Raw genomic sequence first — 19,306 nt, forward strand, 5'->3', positions numbered from 1 at the left:
CATATACTAGTGAAATCAAATCTGTTTGGGAAATCTGTTGTTTGATTCTTCTCCGCTTTTCCTATCCTAAATATTTTGAAAAAGAAGATTATATCATTTAATTACTGTTTAAAAAATGTTATTAGTCCGAAGTAATATTCAGATAAGATCTACTTTATTTCCTGTTTCATTTTACTGGAGTTTTAGAATTTCACTGTACATTTATGGAATTAGTTAGCAGCTGCTATTTTTCAACAGTGATACGGCATTTGCTATTTTTTCGTTTGGCATCACTATTTTCATGTACTGTATTCAATAATATTCTGATGATGATTAGATGTGTGCCAAAAGTGGTGTATATTCTATAATATATAAGATATAAATTTAATAATTAATTAAAAATGTTAAATGTTGCTTTAAATTTGAAAAGTGAATGCTATTTGGCAATTTAATATAAATAAAGAATTGCTGTAATAGATGCATTTCATGTAGGGATATAAAGAAATGGAACCTTAATTTAGTCTTTATTACCTTAAATTTTAGTTTTAGTTGTTAATAATTCGTCAATGTTATTAAAAAATGTTACTTCATTTACATTCCTTTTATATAATATTTACATTCTGAACAGATTATTGATAAAATGAAGTTTCTAATAACGTGTAGATATTTGTTGTAAAATATAACACAGAAAAATGCTCAAGAAACATTAATTGATTTTTTAATATGAAATTACTTACTTTAAAATCCGATAACTGTCAAAAATTGAAACACTTGAAAGACGAAGGTACTATTAAAGTTTCTATTTTAATTCTCATACTCACGACGAGCTCATAGAAAGCGTTTAATTTTGAAATACATGTCATATAATATTGGGAAAAAATGAGAAATCATACCATGGAAAACGCAGGATAACATGAAAACGTACCCAAGGTTTTATAAAAAAACTCGCACTGATTTATAGCGGATATGCTAGTAAATATATAGTCTTATATTAAATGACAATTTTTTAATGCTTCAATGACTTATTATGAATTCTTTTTTATTCCATGAATATGTATATAGATTTTTACAGTTTACAATTATATATTTAAATACACATTATAATAATGTAAATTTGAGGTAACAATTTCTTTTATCGATTAAAAATATTGAATTAAACACACCCTTATATTTTACGAGTTCGGCGTATAAATGTGAGAAGTTTTGTATTTCAAAGTGTTGGTTAAGAATTAAAAATATGATTGAAATACTTATAATGAAAAAAAAAGCATTTTGTATAATACTTTTTTAAAATTTGTATTTTACAGAAAGACAGTGGGAAACTGGAAACAACGATAGGATATCAGATGCAGATCCATAATTACTTATATATAGTTGTAGAGTCTGAAGAAGAGTTATCGAAACCAAGAAAAAAAAGACAGAGGCGGATACTTTTCAAACTATATTTATTATGATTGCTGTAAAAATTAACGTTAAATGTGTTGTATTAAAAACAACAGTTAATAAAAATTTGCACGATGTTTTAAATGATTTTTCTCTTTCAAGCATAAGTCTTAGTCCATAATAGATCAAGTTTAACATGCGAATTCATTTTACAGGCATTAAAATAGAGAGAAAAAAATTAAATAATAACAAATATCAAATTTTCAAACAATTCCATTTATGAAAAGGAACGATTAGACAATATGTTTTGCTGTGATACCACTACCCATAAAAATTCCCTTTCATCCCTAATAAATTTCGTAATCATAGTCACCAACCGATGGATCTATATAACTCGAATATATCGGGCCATTCAAAAATCCTCCATATTCATTATTAAAGTTACTGCTTTGTGAGTAACTGCTTGCTCCTCCTTCTCCTGTGTCAGCTGAGTAATCCGGTGTTTCGTAGAAGTAGTTGCCTCCCCTTTCTCCGTTGTTTGCGTAACTGCCTGAGAAGGCAGAATTACCAGCGTCGTTGTAATTGTAGATGACATTTGATCCTCTTGTAATTCCGCTTCTTAATGTTCCGACTCTTGATCCGTAAACGGTTCCTTCTCCTGATTCATGTCCAAAAGCTGCTACACTTCCTAATCCTCTTCCTGCCCCAGCTACTGATCCAGAGATTGCGGCGTACCCACTTCCCCTTCCTCTTCCAGCTCCAATTCCTATCCCTACACCTCTATCTCCTGCAGCTGCTGCTCCTGATGCAGCGTTTGCTCTTCTTCCGTCTGCAGCAGCTGTTGATCCTGATGCAGCGAGTGATCCCCCTCTCTGCGATGCAGCTGCTGCTCCTGATGCAGCGCTTGCTCCTCTTCCGTCTGCAGCAGCTGATGATCCTGATGCAGCGAGTGATCCCCCTCTTTGCGATGCAGCGTTTGCTCTTCTTCCGTCTGCAGCAGCTGTTGATCCGGATGCAGCGAGTGATCCCCCTCTTTGCGATTCAGCTGCTGCTCCTGATGCAGCGCTTGCTCCCCTTCCGTCTGCAGCAGCTGATGATCCTGATGCAGCGAGTGATGCCCCTCTATCCGATGCAGCTGCTGCTTCTGAGGCTGCGTTTGCTCTTCTTCCGTCTGCAGCAGCTGTTGATCCTGCTGCAGCGAGTGATCCCCCTCTTTGAGATGCAGCTGCTGCTCCTGATGCAGCGCTAGCTCCTCTTCCGTCTGCAGCAGCTGATGATCCTGATGCAGCGAGTGATCCCCCTCTTTGCGATGCAGCTCCTGCTCCTGATGCAGCGTTTGCTCTTCTTCCGTCTGCAGCACCTGTTAATCCTGATGCAGCGAGTGATCCCCCTCTTTGCGATGCAGCTGCTGCTCCTGATGCAGCGTTTGCTCTTCTTCCGTCTGAAGCAGCTGTTGATCCTGCTGCAGCGAGTGATCCCCCTCTTTGCGATGCAGCTGCTGCTTCTGAGGCTGCGTTTGCTCTTCTTCCGTCTGCAGCAGCTGTTGATCCTGATGCAGCGAGTGATCCCCCTCTTTGCGATGCAGCTCCTGCTCCTGATGCAGCGTTTGCTCTTCTTCCGTCTGCAGCACCTGTTAATCCTGATGCAGCGAGTGTTCCCCCTCTTTGCGATGCAGCTGCTGCTCCTGATGCAGCGTTTGCTCTTCTTCCGTCTGCAGCAGCTGTTGATCCTGCTGCAGCGAGTGATCCCCCTCTTTGCGATGCAGCTGCTGCTCCTGATGCAGCGCTAGCTCCTCTTCCGTCTGCAGCAGCTGATGATCCTGATGCAGCGAGTGATCCCCCTCTATCCGATGCAGCTGCTGCTCCTGATGCAGCGCTAGCTCCTCTTCCGTCTGCAGCAGCAGATGATCCTGATGCAGCGAGTGATCCCCCTCTTGGCGATGCAGCTGCTGCTCCTGATGCAGCGTTTGCTCTTCTTCCGTCTGCAGCAGCTGTTGATCCTGCTGCAGCGAGTGATCCTCCTCTTTGAGATGCAGCTGCTGCTCCTGATGCAGCGCTAGCTCCTCTTCCGTCTGCAGCAGCTGATGATCCTGATGCAGCGAGTGGTCCCCCTCTTTGCGATGCAGCTGCTGCTCCTGATGCAGCGTTTGCTCTTCTTCCGTCTGCAGTAGCTGTTGATCCTGCTGCAGCGAGTGATCCCCCTCTTTGCGATGCAGCGCTAGCTCCTCTTCCGTCTGCAGCAGCTGTTGATCCGGATGCAGCGAGTGATCCCCCTCTTTGCGATTCAGCTGCTGCTCCTGATGCAGCGCTTGCTCCCCTTCCGTCTGCAGCAGCTGATGATCCTGATGCAGCGAGTGATGCCCCTCTATCCGATGCAGCTGCTGCTTCTGAGGCTGCGTTTGCTCTTCTTCCGTCTGCAGCAGCTGTTGATCCTGCTGCAGCGAGTGATCCCCCTCTTTGAGATGCAGCTGCTGCTCCTGATGCAGCGCTAGCTCCTCTTCCGTCTGAAGCAGCAGATGATCCTGATGCAGCGAGTGATCCCCCTCTTGGCGATGCAGCGTTTGCTCTTCTTCCGTCTGCAGCAGCTGTTGATCCTGCTGCAGCGAGTGATCCCCCTCTTTGAGATGCAGCTGCTGCTCCTGATGCAGCGCTAGCTCCTCTTCCGTCTGCAGCAGCTGATGATCCTGATGCAGCGAGTGGTCCCCCTCTTTGCGATGCAGCTGCTGCTCCTGATGCAGCGTTTGCTCTTCTTCCGTCTGCAGCAGCTGTTGATCCTGCTGCAGCGAGTGATCCCCCTCTTTGCGATGCAGCGCTAGCTCCTCTTCCGTCTGCAGCAGCTGATGATCCTGATGCAGCGAGTGATCCCCCTCTATCCGATGCAGCTGCTGCTCCTGATGCAGCGCTAGCTCCTCTTCCGTCTGCAGCAGCTGTTGATCCTGATGCAGCGAGTGATCCCCCTCTTGGCGATGCAGCTGCTGCTCCTGATGCAGCGTTTGCTCTTCTTCCGTCTGCAGCAGCTGTTGATCCTGCTGCAGCGAGTGATCCCCCTCTTTGAGATGCAGCTGCTGCTCCTGATGCAGCGCTAGCTCCTCTTCCGTCTGCAGCAGCTGATGATCCTGATGCAGCGAGTGGTCCCCCTCTTTGCGATGCAGCTGCTGCTCCTGATGCAGCGTTTGCTCTTCTTCCGTCTGCAGCAGCTGTTGATCCTGCTGCAGCGAGTGATCCCCCTCTTTGCGATGCAGCACTAGCTCCTCTTCCGTCTGCAGCAGCTGATGATCCTGATGCAGCGAGTGATCCCCCTCTATCCGATGCCGCTGCTGCTCCTGATGCAGCGCTAGCTCCTCTTCCGTCTGCAGCAGCTGTTGATCCTGATGCAGCGAGTGATCCCCCTCTTTGCGATGCAGCTGCTGCTCCTGATGCAGCGTTTGCTCTTCTTCCGTCTGCAGCAGCTGTTGATCCTGCTGCAGCGAGTGATCCTCCTCTTTGAGATGCAGCTGCTGCTCCTGATGCAGCGCTAGCTCCTCTTCCGTCTGCAGCAGCCGGTGATCCTGATGCAGCGAGTGATCCCCCTCTTTGCGATGCAGCTGCTGCTCCTGATGCAGCGTTTGCTCTTCTTCCGTCTGCAGCAGCTGTTGACCCTGATGCAGCGAGTGATCCCCCTCTTTGCGATGCAGCTGCTGCTCCTGATGCAGCGCTAGCTCCTCTTCCGTCTGCAGCAGCTGATGATCCTGATGCAGCGACTGATCCCCCTCTATCCGATGCAGCTGCTGCTCTTGATGCAGCGTTAGCTCTTCTTCCGTCTGAAAGGGAGAGATGCGTTAAAAAGGGAGAGATTAATGATTCGTCCCCTCAAACACCCATTTCATTACTGCTACACAATTCAAAATTAAAATTGGTCAAAAGCCACTTCTTTTTACGAAGATACCAGGAACTTAATATTTATAATTGAAAAATGGGTGACACCAACCATTGAGATTGCGACCAAATACCAAATGATATCGAAATTATATTTCCTATTCAATCTGCCGCCTTTATCAGCATTACTTTTATCAAGTCATTGCTGATAAAGGCGTTTTACATGAAATCATGGAACAGAAATTTTGCATTTTTATTAAATCGTTTGATTTAAGGTGCAGAAATTTTTCGAATGGTGTATATATTTTTGAGAGCTTTATATTTATGAAATTTTAGTATGGACAATTCAATTGCACCATAAAGGATTAATTATTAAATCAGTTTCACATTTCTATGCTCTACGCATATAATTGATTCATTTAAGCGAATATAAAATAAAATGTAATGATACTCATTAAAGAATAAATATTTTATCCCATACTATCGAATTATCATGCTTTATCCATTACTTCTTGCATCCTCAAAATTGTTTTTGTTGCACTAAAAATCGCAATGGAGTTCAAGCATAATAATTTTTTTAACTGTCTCATTAAGTTTCTTTGTATCTGAATATTTATTAAAGAAAACAACTTAATATGGTTCTTAAAACTTTGCATTTTTAAGGTTACTTCTGTGCTATTTAAATGTCTGTTGTTATTAAACTATATTTTGTTATCTATTGTATGAATTTCCCTGTTAATTATTCATTTTAGTGATGATGTCTTAGAATTGTGTAATCAGAAATACCATACAGTATATTTTTTCTAATTTTGTATGAGAAAAAATAAATTTTATATTCTACTTTTTAGATACATTCTAACCGGATGCAATTTATATTGCATAATATTGAGATCGAAAAATTTTCATCCAAAAGTTTTTTTATTGAACTAGAAGATTTGATGTAAAATTCTTCATTTGAGATTAAGTACATTTCAGTATGGAGAAAATATTTTTTTTCCTCTAAAATCAGAATGCGATATTTTTATGTAACTTGTATTTGAAATATGTATTTAAATTCTAGTATTCGTTGAATTATGAAATGAATTTTTTTTACAAAAAAAAAAAATTGCTGATTATTATTACGATAATTTAAAAAAATTGTAATGAAATATTTCAAAATTATAAAATAAGCTTTTATAAAAAATTAATTTTCAAATTTTATTGCTGGAATATTAAATGAAACTGATTTTAATTAAAAATCAAATGCATGTTGTTTTTGGAATTCTTTAAAAATTATTTGAAAAATTTTGAATGATTTCTAAGAAACTTGCTTGAATCAAAATGCATTGCTTCGTTTTTGAAATAAGTAATAGAACAAGAGGACATTTGAAAAACATTATCTTGCTTAATTTATATCATTTTATTGTCTTAGAAACCTTTCAATATATAATGTAAATAAAATTTTCAATTAAAAACTGCAAGAAAAAAATTGTAGAATGCCTTAAATGTTAAATCTACAGAAAAAAAACCAAAACAGCAAAATAAATCATGTTAAATATTGTATGTTAAGGAAGGAATTTTCAAATATAATGATAAAAATCTCAAAAATCACTTCGGATTTATTCAAGTTAATTAGTATCTAAACACGATTTCAGATTATTTTTAATGCGTAAAAAGGATTAGCGTGTTACAACAACTAAACAGTTTTTTAATAGAATATTTTTTGTAACATACTTTAATTTGAACATTTATGCTTCAAATAAAGCGACATTTTAAATTACTTAATAATTTAATAAATCTGATCGTTTTTTGCTTTGGCAATTCTTACAATGCCTTTTTTTTGTTCTAGTCGGATTATTGTTATCAAGTTTCAGGATTTTAGAATTATTATATATATATATTTAAAAATTTAAAAAAATTTCCATTTTTAAATATGAAGACAATTTACTATGAACATTTTAGGTACAATGTCTTTAACATATGTTACTAGCTTTAAAAATGATATTAAAAATGATGAAAATGATGTTTTTAGTTTTCATATATAAAGAATGGTAGCAGAGTACTGCTGGGTGGCTCCGCTTGTTGTTCCGCGATTGTATTTCAGTTCCTGCACAACAGTAACAACAAACAACCTGAACATATTAAACGATTTCATATACTTGTTTTGATTCTTCATAACGAGAAAAAAATATTTGAACATTTCATGTGATTCATTAGTTGTACTTCAGTGTTTAAATATAGGTCAGAAATAAAGCTTAATTTGAAAACTACGTAATACAAGGGGTGTTGAAATGAAAAGGTACGAAACATCGTAACAACTGGAACTGGCCAAGTTCAAGTGGGAGCAGCTCGACCATCCGTCTTACAGCACGGACATGTCGCTCTGTGATTTTCATGAGTTTTGTTCCCTGAAAAAACATCTGAAAGGGAAGCTCTTCAACTCGAACGGCGATTTCAAGGAGGCTGTGAAGGATTGGGTCTCGTCACGGTTACAGGAATTCTGGGAACAAGTAATCCTTGGACTCGATAATCAATGGGATCATTGTGCTCAAGCCTATGGTGTATACTTTAAATAAAGTCTTCATTTATATCCACAGTGTCGTTTCGTATCTTTTCATTTGCAAACTCCTTGTGTGTCAATTTACAAAAGTTTGAAGAAATTATTTGATAAACAGAAGGCTTTGCTTCACATCATTTTTCAGTCAAATAAAACCATATTTTTTCATATTTTCATTAGACATTAGAGTAGATACATTTCATCTGCTTGCATTAAAATGGATTTTATCGCAAACTAAAGCCTACATAGAAAAAGAAAACAGCAACCAAAAAAAAAGAAACACTTATTTAAAAAATATTTAAAGTACTACTCTACATAATTCAGTTTTCTACAAACAATTGAAAGTTACAAAAATTTCTCATTCTTGTAATTTTATTTAATTTCCCATACATTTAAAATTTTCCTGATTTCTTTTTCCCGAAGTCGTTTTAAAGAGAGAGAAAAAAAGAAAGATTAGTTTTCACAATAAGAAACTTATCAAAATAAAACGCTAGGCTAAGAACGTGTTACTCTGCTTTTTAATTGCCTTACTGTCATTGTGTGCGGGTTATTTCGCTTACAAATGAATTAGCTTGATAATAATCAAAAAAAAAAAAAATTTATAAGCAACTTCTTACCTTCTACACATCTTCCTTTGAAGCAATTCTATAAAATAAAAATCGATAATTTCTATAAGAAACGAAGTATTCAATCAAAATATACAATATATTTTTAAAAAATACCGAACACTTAATAAAATTTTCCGCTATTTATAAAAGACAACACAATTAAGATGAGATACACAAAAACCTAAAAATAAATTACTGATTCTTTCATACTTTCTCATATAAGAAACATGAAATGAAAAATTATTGCAGTCGTAGTAAAAAAAAAAAAAGAATTACCCCTCTTCAGATCTCTCCAATTCTAAAAAAAAATATTTGGAATTGTGTTTGTCTTTCTATAAAAATGATAACTCAGAAATGCATTGAGCTAGAGAGATGAAATTTGTAAAGCGGACATTATACCAAATTAGTATATTTCTATCAAATTTTGAACAAAATACATGCAAGGAAAATTTGTCTATGTATCCGGGTGTAAATGAAAAAAATGTTACCTAGTTACATAAATAAAATTTAATATACAGTTTTAACTTCTTAACTGAAGATACATATAAAATTTTCAATCAAACCCGACTTGGGTCAACAGTTTTTCAGTTTATCCATCCTCATACAAGTAAACGCGATAGCTCAGAAACAGAATAATTTAAATCATTTATGGTAGCCAATTTTATTTGAAAAGAGTTCACCAGGATCTGGATCACAATTGCGAAGCCTGCGTGTTTCTGGATGAAATTATTCGAGTAGGTACAATTCAACTGGAAGCCAAATAAATTATTTTTACCCGTTCTTAACTCATAATTCCTGCTTCTTCACGTGCCCTTTATCTCATCTGGTTGGCTTTTCAGATCAGATTTAAAATCAGATTTACGTTTTATATTTTCTACCTCTTCCAAAAATTGGCAGAATGTATTTTGAATAATTTTCTTTACATTTTAAATAGTTACGGCTATTATTTTCGCCATTTGTAAAACGATGAAAAAGGAGATCAAACTAGTTGATTCACTTACCCCTGCAGTGTTTGAGTATGTATAACACCTTCCGCCGTTGGCAACATTTTCTTCATAAATTATGCAAGGTGAATAGACGTTTAAACAGTAATAGACGCAAGGATTGCTCGGATTCTGAAAGAATAGAGAAAATGAGAAACTGTGTACAGTTTGTAGCTTGTGCCATTTTGAAAACGAATTATAAATTTGTACCAGCGAAAAGTGATGTATGTTGAAAATGTCGTCTTTTGAGAAAAGGCAACGAAATTTTGACCTAACAAAAATATTTATAAAAAGGGTAGTTTTATAAATATTTTAAAATTTTATAGAATTTTAAATAAAGATGACTTTTCTCATACCCAATATGTAAATAGCACAGGGCAGAATTTGCAAACACTGACTTCACTAAATCTTTAAAATGCTTGAAGGAGAGTTGATCAAATATGCTCATATATTTTAAATCAATTTCAAATTCATATCATATTTCATTTTTGAGTTATATTCATGTTTAAGATTTTTTTAGTTTAGCTGTAAATAGCCGTTAATAATTAAAAGCTGTTTAATTATATCCACACTTTATTATTGCATTACTAGTTTAGTTTGGTTTGGTTTGGTTTAGTTTAGTTATATTAACGTCCCGTTTTAAAGCAACACTTGTATTACTAGCACATAACAATTAAAGGAAAAAGAAATTTACATACATCGTACTGATTTAAAAGACGGAAAACCTAGGTATGTCCATCTGAATATAAAGATTTGTAATAAAACTGTGCACATAAATCGGAAACTTTAAACAAATTTTAATAAAAAAATATTCCATTATTTTTTTCACTCAAATAAAAACACATTTTAAAATCAAATAACGTTCCATAAACCTTTTTGTGTCTAATTTTTCGTTTAAAACTATTATTTTTCCGCTACCGAAATACACGCACACGAGATTTAAAGAAAGTAGAATTTTCAAAGAGTTTAATTCATATGCATTGCATTTATATTTTACACATATTATATATGAAAACCATTTTTATTCTTTTTGGAAATTAAGCGTTTTGTTTCATTTTCAAATATTCACATATTTGATAGATTACTGCAAATCATTTCAACTAAAGATGTCAAAAGTAAACGATATTTACTGAACTGCTTTTAATCAATCATGCTTGCAGATCCTAGTCGGTATACTAATGTAATTCAAATTCCTCATATGGCATTTTTCTTGCGAAAACTTTGATTTTACTTTCAGGAAAGGCAGCTGGCTCAAATATATTTAGAAAATTTCAACATAGAAATATATTAAGTTTTACTGATGTTAAAATGCTAGCCCCAATCACTGTAGATGCATACATTTCAGGATTATTCTTTCCAAGTTCATTGTTTTGAAGATATAAAATAAAACTTATCAATCATTTAGGAAATATTTCCATTGATAAAGTATCACGTGAAGATTAGAATTGAAGGAGGAGAGATTTGAAATATTCTAAGTTGTGTTTATTCATTCATTTGAAAATAAGTATATGAATAAATGTTATATAATAATTTAAAAGCAGTTTCTTAAAGTTTCAACTTCAAAAATATCTAATTTTGAAAAAAAAAAAAATTGCATACCAAAATTTTTTAATATTTGTTAGTATTTCGAAACATATTTTAAATTTCAAAAAAAAAATTCTTATTATCTTTTCTATTCATATTTCTAAATTTTAAATACCTATTTGCTTACATTCGAAACTCATTTTTGACATAATATCATGATTTTTTTATTGTCCAATTCGAGAAAACCTATTATTTTAATTTTTCCCAAAATTATTTGTACTTTATTCCTACGATGTTCTGAAAGTTTATTAAAAACCCTTGTATGAAATTTAATAGCTGAAAATGAAATTTTAAAGATACGGCAATGAAGCAATTTTCAATATTTTTAATATAAATTTTCAATCGATGAATATTTACTTTATGGCATTCAATATACACAAGAAATTAGAATGGAATCCATTTGCAACGTATTTCTAAATTCTTTGGTGCATTATTTCAAATTTCTGAAGTATTTAAAAATGGCCATTCACTGATTTTTCCTTTCCGCCATGATATTGATAATAAACTCATGAATAAGTTTAATTATCTTTTCAGCTTTATTTTTATCTAGAAAATTATTTTAAGGTCAGTTAACATGGATTTCATATTCAGCTGATTGAAGAAATATTCAAATTAATCCATGATTGCTGAAATATTGATATATAATAACAAACGATAATTATCAAGAAAACATCAAAGAAACAAATGTCCAATCATTAAGATTAAAAAATTTAAATTATAATGAAAAACCAAAAGGGAAAACTACACAGCTCTAAAATTGCAAACTATTAGAGATATTTTTCTTACTAGGTTAAATAAAAATTTTATTTTTATTTTTTTGAAAATGTAATTTTGCAACAGATTTTCATTTCAGAAACACGATAGCTAAAAATGTTTTCAAAATATTTGTTTCGAATTTCCAAAATTTTTGATTTATATACCTATTATTTTATTTTTTAATGAATAATGAATTGAATTTTCTGTTGTATAATAATCTTTTATAAAAGATATTTTTTGAAATTTAAAGAAATCCCTAAATTCTTGAAAAAATGTGGATATTTTACACTGATATTCAAATAATTCGAAAATAATTTGAAACATAGCAAAACTTTTAATCAAAATTTTTCGTAATAATAATTTAATTACATGTTAAAAATAATGTTCTGATTCAATTATTTTTTTATAGAGAGTTTAAAAGTTTTCGGATTTTTGAAAATATTCAATAAATAATTATTTTTACATGTTTTATTCAGTTTTTATAGTAATTATTTTTAAATATATATAGAATTTGTTTCAACTAACATTTTTAAAAGAAAGCATTTACGAAAATAAGCAAATACTGATGAGCAAATGATTTTTAGTAACGATGAAAAAATAATTATCTGCTGTAATGAGACAAGTCTCGTTTTATTTTATCGTTTTCTTTTTCACTCACCAAAAGTCCACGATAATCACTTCCATAGTAATTTTGGCAACGGTTTGGCACTTCATTGAGGCATTCGCCTTGGTAGCACCGCTAGAAATTATATAAATGGTTAGAAATGAATTAATCTTGTTAACATCTCATGGTAGCATTTTGAAATAAAATATTTTAAGTTTTTACACTCTTGCGTATAGCGCAATACTTGAAAGAAGAAAAAAAATGTAAATGAACAAGAATGAATTAAAACAGTAAAATCTTAACAAATCTGTCTTAAATGAATTAATATAAAGATTTGTTACACATTTATTAAGTTTTATTATTAATTCTAAGTGTATAAAATATTCTACTTATCATAATATTTTGCATAATTTTCAGTATTTTAAAAATAAGAAAGAAGAAAATGTAAAGCGTAAGCTTCTATCCAAAATATATTTATAAAATTTAAAGGTATAAAATTATTTAAAATGAATAATTATTTGTTGGAAATTCTTCAGAATTCTCTGATAATTTCTAAATTTAATAAAATCCTTTGTTCATTAAAAACTGTTCAAATTGATGGAAATTCTGATGCTAAAACATGGAACATGACGAATGTGCATAAAAATAAGATAAAAAGTTTTAATCAACGAAAATAATTGCACAATAGAAGAGAAAAATGATAAAAAATTTTAAATTGCTTCAATCAATCGATTTTATATAGAATTATTAAAGTAATGAAAAAATCCACAAGAATTCTCAAAAAATGGAATTTAATTGGGTAAATGTATAATTTCATCATATCCCGATATTAAATTAACGAATCTCAAAACGAATTGTCAGCTTTGTACAATCATATTATAGTGGGTAATATCTGGATTTCACAATTTAATAATTGGTGATAATTGATTGATTTAATAATCGGTAATAATCACACACAAGTTAATAATTGGTGATCAATTAATAGAGCGGTAATAAATTGCTAAAATAACATAAGTTATATGTGCGTAAAATCTTAAAATATTCATTTAAAAGGACTAGAATATTTATACCAAATTACGCAAAATATTTAATTGAAAATTTGAGCAAACACTAATCATGACGAACAAACGGGTCGCTTAAGGCGCCTAGAAGCATTAATAACAAATTAAAAATTAGAATAAAAGAGAGTAATAATATAAATTAATTCTTGGTGGAGTACTTATTTTAAATTGATTACTTAATTAATGAAATTACTCGGAAAATTTTAATAAGTAAGTACTGAAAAAGTTTTTAAAATAAAAAAAATATCATTACTTTTCCCCTTCCGCATTCTGTGAAGGTTTCTTCCACATAGTAAGTGTACTCTCCATCACAGACGCAGGAATAAGAACACGGGGTGTTCTGAAATGCAATAAAGAATTGTTTTGTTAGTTTCAGTTCATTCTGTAGCTAAATAAAAGGTCTAAGGTTGTAAAAGAATTTCGTTGAAAAAAAATAATCAGAATTGGAATAACATCAACGCATTCCGGTTTTGTTGTTTGGTTTCTATTATTTGAGAAATGGTTTGCAATATTGTTGATGAAATATTTTTTCTTGTTTTTGAATGAATCAAACAAATAAATTCTGAATCCATTGGCACTCGTATCTTAACCGAAGAGCAAACTGAACCTAAATTTTAAAACAGAGCACTGCAGGATTATTCTAAAATCAAGGGACAAACTTTACTAAATGGTTAATCTTCTCAAGGTGCACCTCGAAATGAGGATGAGAAGCCTCCGGCATAGTGGTTGGTTCTTGCCAAGCTGGAGGGTACAAGAAAAGGTGGGGGTCTGGCTCCTCCCATCGATGACGGGACGTACTTTGTTAGGGAAGGGTTGTACCGTGGCCGGTGGTGGCCCTTAGGACTTAACTACAGTTTCCGCCAGTGTTGTTGTCCAGTCATTCAGTAATTTTGGCCGTATGCCTTCGGGTGGGTCGAAGAGTCAGTGATATGACTTACTAAGTGGTTAGGCATGCGAAAGAAGAGAAATCTTTACAATAGAATATGCGATTCCTAACAGTGGCATGTTGTGACTAGGGGGACTGGGACTTCTGGGCGGAGAATGAACTTCTAGCAGTTCGATTAAAAATATTGTTCTCCAAAATTTCGAATAAATATACTTGAAAAATAACTACTTATATTAAGGTAATATTAACTTTTCCTCATAATTAATTTTTATTCCATTGTTTCCCTTAATTATTATTGTATTTATAAATTCCAAACTTTAATAAAATGTTGATGTTGAGCAATCATGAGTCATAATGAATGAATGAATAAATAAAAGATGAGCTAAAATAAATCATTGATTAAGTTTAAGATGTGATGTAATGATAAATAATCTGACCCCCCCCCTCCACTTTTGAAATTATATTAAAAATTGTAAGATATATCTTTTTTTTTTTTTTTTTTTTTTTTTTTTTAAATAGATACAAAAAAACCTATAGTTTAGAAGTTTACTAAAAAATGCGTTCAAAATGTTAAAGGTTATTTTAGAAATATATTTTCTAGCTCCTGAACCAAGAAAAAGGTCATATTTCTATCCAGTCTTTAAATATTGGACTTTGACCGACAAATAAAAAAAGATATCAATTTCTTTCACATTATGAAGAAATTAAAACAATGGCAAAATCTTGTTAAACGAACAGATTGTTTATTTTATAGTTCAGGCACAACCGAAATTATTCAGAATTATTGAGCGAAATTCGATCAAAAATATGCTTTGGATTTCAATTTATGAGGTGTTTTTGCTTGCAGACATTACCAAAATTTAAAATTCTGAAAAATTGTATTTAAAGCTGAAATTTAGCTATGAAAAATAAATTATGAAATTATAAATATCAATGCTACATTTCGAAAAATGGAGGCAAAAACAAAATTCAAACGGCGTTATAAAGAAAAAAATTAAGCTTATTGAATAAAAATATTTTTGATATTTTCGCCAAGAATCGCCTTTTAAACGTAATTTTCTGCTTTAAGTACTCTAGGGACTTATTGTAGGAAGCAGTATATGCTTTGTATCTTGAAAATAAAATTGTTTTTATTATTAATTCATTGTTATTTTAAATTTGCAGTTTTTATTTCACTGAAAGAAATTTTGGACGAATTTCATTAAAACTGAGATAGATAACAATTTGTTTCTTAGCGCTGATGTGTCCACTGTCCATATTGACTATTGATATATTTCCAAAATATTGATTAATATTTCATATAAAATAGTAAAGGAATGCATATAAAATAGTAAAGGCTAATGACAAGCATGGTGCGTTTTTACGTTTATGAAAGAAAGCAAAACTACAATGTTAGTTAACTAACCTTTTTGGTAAAACAAAAGGAGACAGTGCAGACTTTTCACAGTATCAACCAGATCGTGCCAAATACTAAAACATTCGCCAACTATCGAGTTAGGATATCACTTTTGGTTACCAACTAAATGTGGTAACTATTAACATTTAGGTTACCTGTAGGTTAGGTTAACTAAATGTGGTAACTACTAATAGTTATGTTACCTATAGGGTAAGTTATCTAAATGTGTAACCACTTATAGTTAGGTTACTATATTTGGCGAGATAGCACCATAAAAGAATTACAGTTTGGCGTTAGTATCGTTTCCATTGTGGTTGGTTCCGTACCCATTTGTGATTCCCAAATAGAATTGTTAGAAATTTTGTAATTTTAGATGATGTATTGAAGTTTCTTTAAATAATATATTGATACAATACAATAATTGCGCGAAGTTGTAAAAGTGTTTTAGATCTACAAAGCCATATGTTAAAACCATGTTACTTTTATGCTTTATATGATTTTAAATTTATACAGAATTTATACGTTATTTATGCAGAATGTTTTGATTAATTCTAAAGTTTTTTTTTATTTTTAAGTATTTCTTCAAATTATATTCAATTCCAAATTTTATTGCCTGGGAAACTTATAAGTAGTTTTTTTCTATGTCTAAGTATTTTTTCTCTATGCATTTTTAAAAAATTTTTCTAAAACAGCAGGAAAGTCATGTGTCTCATTGGAACAAAATTAATGCAAGGAACATTTCTAAGATGAATACAGATATGTATAACACCTCTAAATCGGTTCCTCCACAGATGATTGATTCTTAAAATGGAAATGCCTCATAACTCAATAAATAATATTCAAAAAGAAAATTAATTAAGGCTGCTCAGAATTAGTGATAATTAAAATAGATATTTTCCACTTCTAAATTAAAATATTACTAACTTACCTGGACGAAATCAGTCTTGTTACAAGGTTTGTCGAATTTGCATTTTTCTATACACGATGAACCGTGAGCTGTAAAAATTGAAACATAAAAAAAATTAGAAGAATTTACTGATAACGTAGTTATTAAAATATAGTATTCATATTATAGGAACTGTGTTCTCATTATTATTCGATGGATCTTCAGTTTCCGCTTTATTTATTTTAATATGTTGCTTTTTCATTTCTTTACATTTTTTCATTAAATAAATTAGAAAAATCTAAATCAAGAACTATTATTTAGGTTTTTGGCGGAATTAAAGCATCAAAATTTCAGATTTCTTTGCTTTTAAGTTTTTACAATATTCTTTTATTAAACATTGAAAACAGTTTTACATATGAAAGATTATTGCTTAACATTTATTATTTTTTAATTATTTATTATTTATAAAAAGAAGAAGAATTACCATTAAAATGTACATATGAAGCTAAACACTCAAAAACTACCAATTATCTAAATTTCACTATGTTTATATAGGACGACATCGTTTGCATTTTAAATCTTTCGATAAATTAACAACAAATTAATCGTTTGCATTTCAAATTCATAAATTTTCTTCACATTAATACTCGTCTGCAAATATACAAGAGGAAGGGAAATTCTTCCCAAATGTATGGTGTCTTTTAACCAATAATATCCTTCGAATTTTACCTCTACAGTTATTTCTTTTTAGAATTTTACTTCAATCTTATAAATTATTTCCAATTTAATTAAAAGTTTAATTTAAAGCTTTTGAAGTACATTTAAGGAAACCAAAAAGGAAATCGAGATGCACAACCTTCGAATAAATTCTGAATTTTACAAGAATCAAAATATACCATTTGACAACAGAACTGCGTAAGAATCAATTTACGTCTTTATATACTACTAGCCGCCTTTGGTGACCAGCCGGTTCGCCAATCTTAATGTTCATTAAAATTTTAATAATTAAATATTTTATTCAATTCCTACTTTAATAGCTTCTTCATCAAAATATTTTAAAACTTCAAATTTTGATAGGCATATAATTCACTCATAATATTATAAACGCCTTCAGTCATGACGTAATATGTATCTCTCTCATTTTCTGTTGGCTCCCGTAGAATTTATACTTTAAATTAAAATGGAAAGAATTAATCTGCAATTAATATAATAATATTTTTTACTGAAACAAAGTATTTTTTTGTAATATGATTATTGAAAACAGTTACTGAGCGTTTAAACTTTATGGGCACTAAAGAATATCTTTCTTAATTTATGTAATATTTCAAAAATTTGTCAACAAAATTTTCTCAGATTCATCATGGCCAGATTGATTAATTAACAATGTTTAATTTTAAATGCATCAAACACTAACAAAATAAAACGAATCGTTTAAAATAATCAGTTGAAAACAGGTTTAAAAAAAACTACTTAAAAAACGATGGTCTTAAAACTATAAGCATATACAAAAAATATATATCTAACATAAATACACTTTAATTACAAAAGCATGCAACTAATCTAAAAATAATTTAAATCGTCTGTTGATAATGGTTGTCATGTCAACAATCAGAACACAATGCGCATGCGTGAATTTACAACGCCAGTTACGGTAATGCAAATGCGGGAGTTTTTCTACGCCAGTTGGGGTAACGCTATGCAGATTATAAATTTTTAATTTCCTTTATTCTGCTTTATAACGAAATAATATTCGCAATCTTATTTTTATAATTTTATATAAACAATTTTGAAAAACCTTTTCGAAAGAAAAGAAATTACGGTTTAAACTTTGGCCACTATAAAACGAATTTTCGATTGTCTGATATGGTTATGGTCCCAGTCAGCTTGGGTAATGAAGGTTCTACTGCATATTAATAAAACTTTTACTAAACATACAAAAATGAATTTAGATTTAACTAGAAACATTAAATACTGATTATAATAATACATCCATAGTTCTCAAAAATGTTGACCTTACCAGAATTGAATCCAAGAGTCAGTATTAGGAGAGGCAGGAGCATAGAGAAAATATCCATCTTTTCTCTTTACTACAAACTGCAGTGATACATCAGAGCGAATAATGTTCCTATATATATACATATAACCTCTAAGATTCTCTCTGTTGCAATCTAACACCTGAAGACATTAATATTTTACAACACAGAGACAGCACTTTACACTTTCATATCAGACTGTAGGACCTGGACAAACATTTTTTTGTCGCCATTTCATGAAAATGAAATATGTACGATTTTGATCACATAGGATATTAATATCACGCACATTGTTTACATGTTGAAGTTTTATATTTCTGCTTCATGATTACAATCTATAAAAGTCGATAATCATCTTGAGATAGTAATAAATTGTGTTTCGAGAATGTGTAAACAAAAATGTCGCTTTGCAAAATTTTCACTTATTCGTTTCTGCAATACTCGTTGCTGTAAACATACGAAGCATTGGAGCATTTGAAACAGAAAGAAAAATTCAAGAAATTCTTTATTATAATGCTTTGCAAAATTATTTGCAATAAAATATCAAAGATCTTTTAAATGATTCAGTATTTCAACATGGGGAAAAGTGAATACTTTACGGAATTTCATTTCTCTCTCCCTCCCCCCCCCTCTCTCTTTTCGTGATTTTGAGTTTCACTTCATCTAATGATTAATATGATTTGTCAAGAATCAATTTAGGATATAGTTATTCATCATATTAAATAAGTTATAAGTCAATTCTTTTCAAATCTTTTTT

At 32.0% G+C, this 19,306-nt stretch overlaps 2 protein-coding genes across 3 annotated transcripts in view; one reads left to right on the forward strand and one right to left on the reverse strand.

Moving 5' to 3' along the window:
- The window catches only part of LOC129964214 (uncharacterized), a 39,014-nt gene extending 37,508 nt beyond the window's left edge, over nucleotides 1-1,506 (forward strand). For both annotated transcript variants that reach the window (XM_056078936.1, XM_056078935.1), the window contains one exon: nucleotides 1,287-1,506. Coding sequence is in view for 1 of the 2 variants with exons in the window: in XM_056078935.1 (XP_055934910.1) it covers nucleotides 1,287-1,339 (53 nt within the window). In the remaining variant the exon portion in view is untranslated. The remainder of the gene's footprint in view (nucleotides 1-1,286) is intronic.
- A 203-nt stretch (nucleotides 1,507-1,709) lies between these two features.
- LOC129962938 (fibroin heavy chain-like) lies at nucleotides 1,710-18,627 on the reverse strand. The gene is made up of 7 exons (XM_056076940.1): nucleotides 18,534-18,627; nucleotides 16,559-16,626; nucleotides 13,602-13,688; nucleotides 12,342-12,422; nucleotides 9,362-9,475; nucleotides 8,370-8,397; nucleotides 1,710-5,161 (listed from the first exon to the last, which is right to left on the reverse strand). The coding sequence occupies exons 1-7, from the start codon at nucleotides 18,589-18,591 to the stop codon at nucleotides 1,710-1,712; spliced, it is 3,888 nt and encodes a 1,295-aa protein (XP_055932915.1). The 5' UTR covers nucleotides 18,592-18,627.
- Nucleotides 18,628-19,306: the final 679 nt, after the last annotated feature.

Source organism: Argiope bruennichi, chromosome 3 (assembly GCF_947563725.1).
Source record: "Argiope bruennichi chromosome 3, qqArgBrue1.1, whole genome shotgun sequence".
In the NCBI taxonomy this organism is placed as follows: domain Eukaryota; kingdom Metazoa; phylum Arthropoda; class Arachnida; order Araneae; family Araneidae; genus Argiope; species Argiope bruennichi.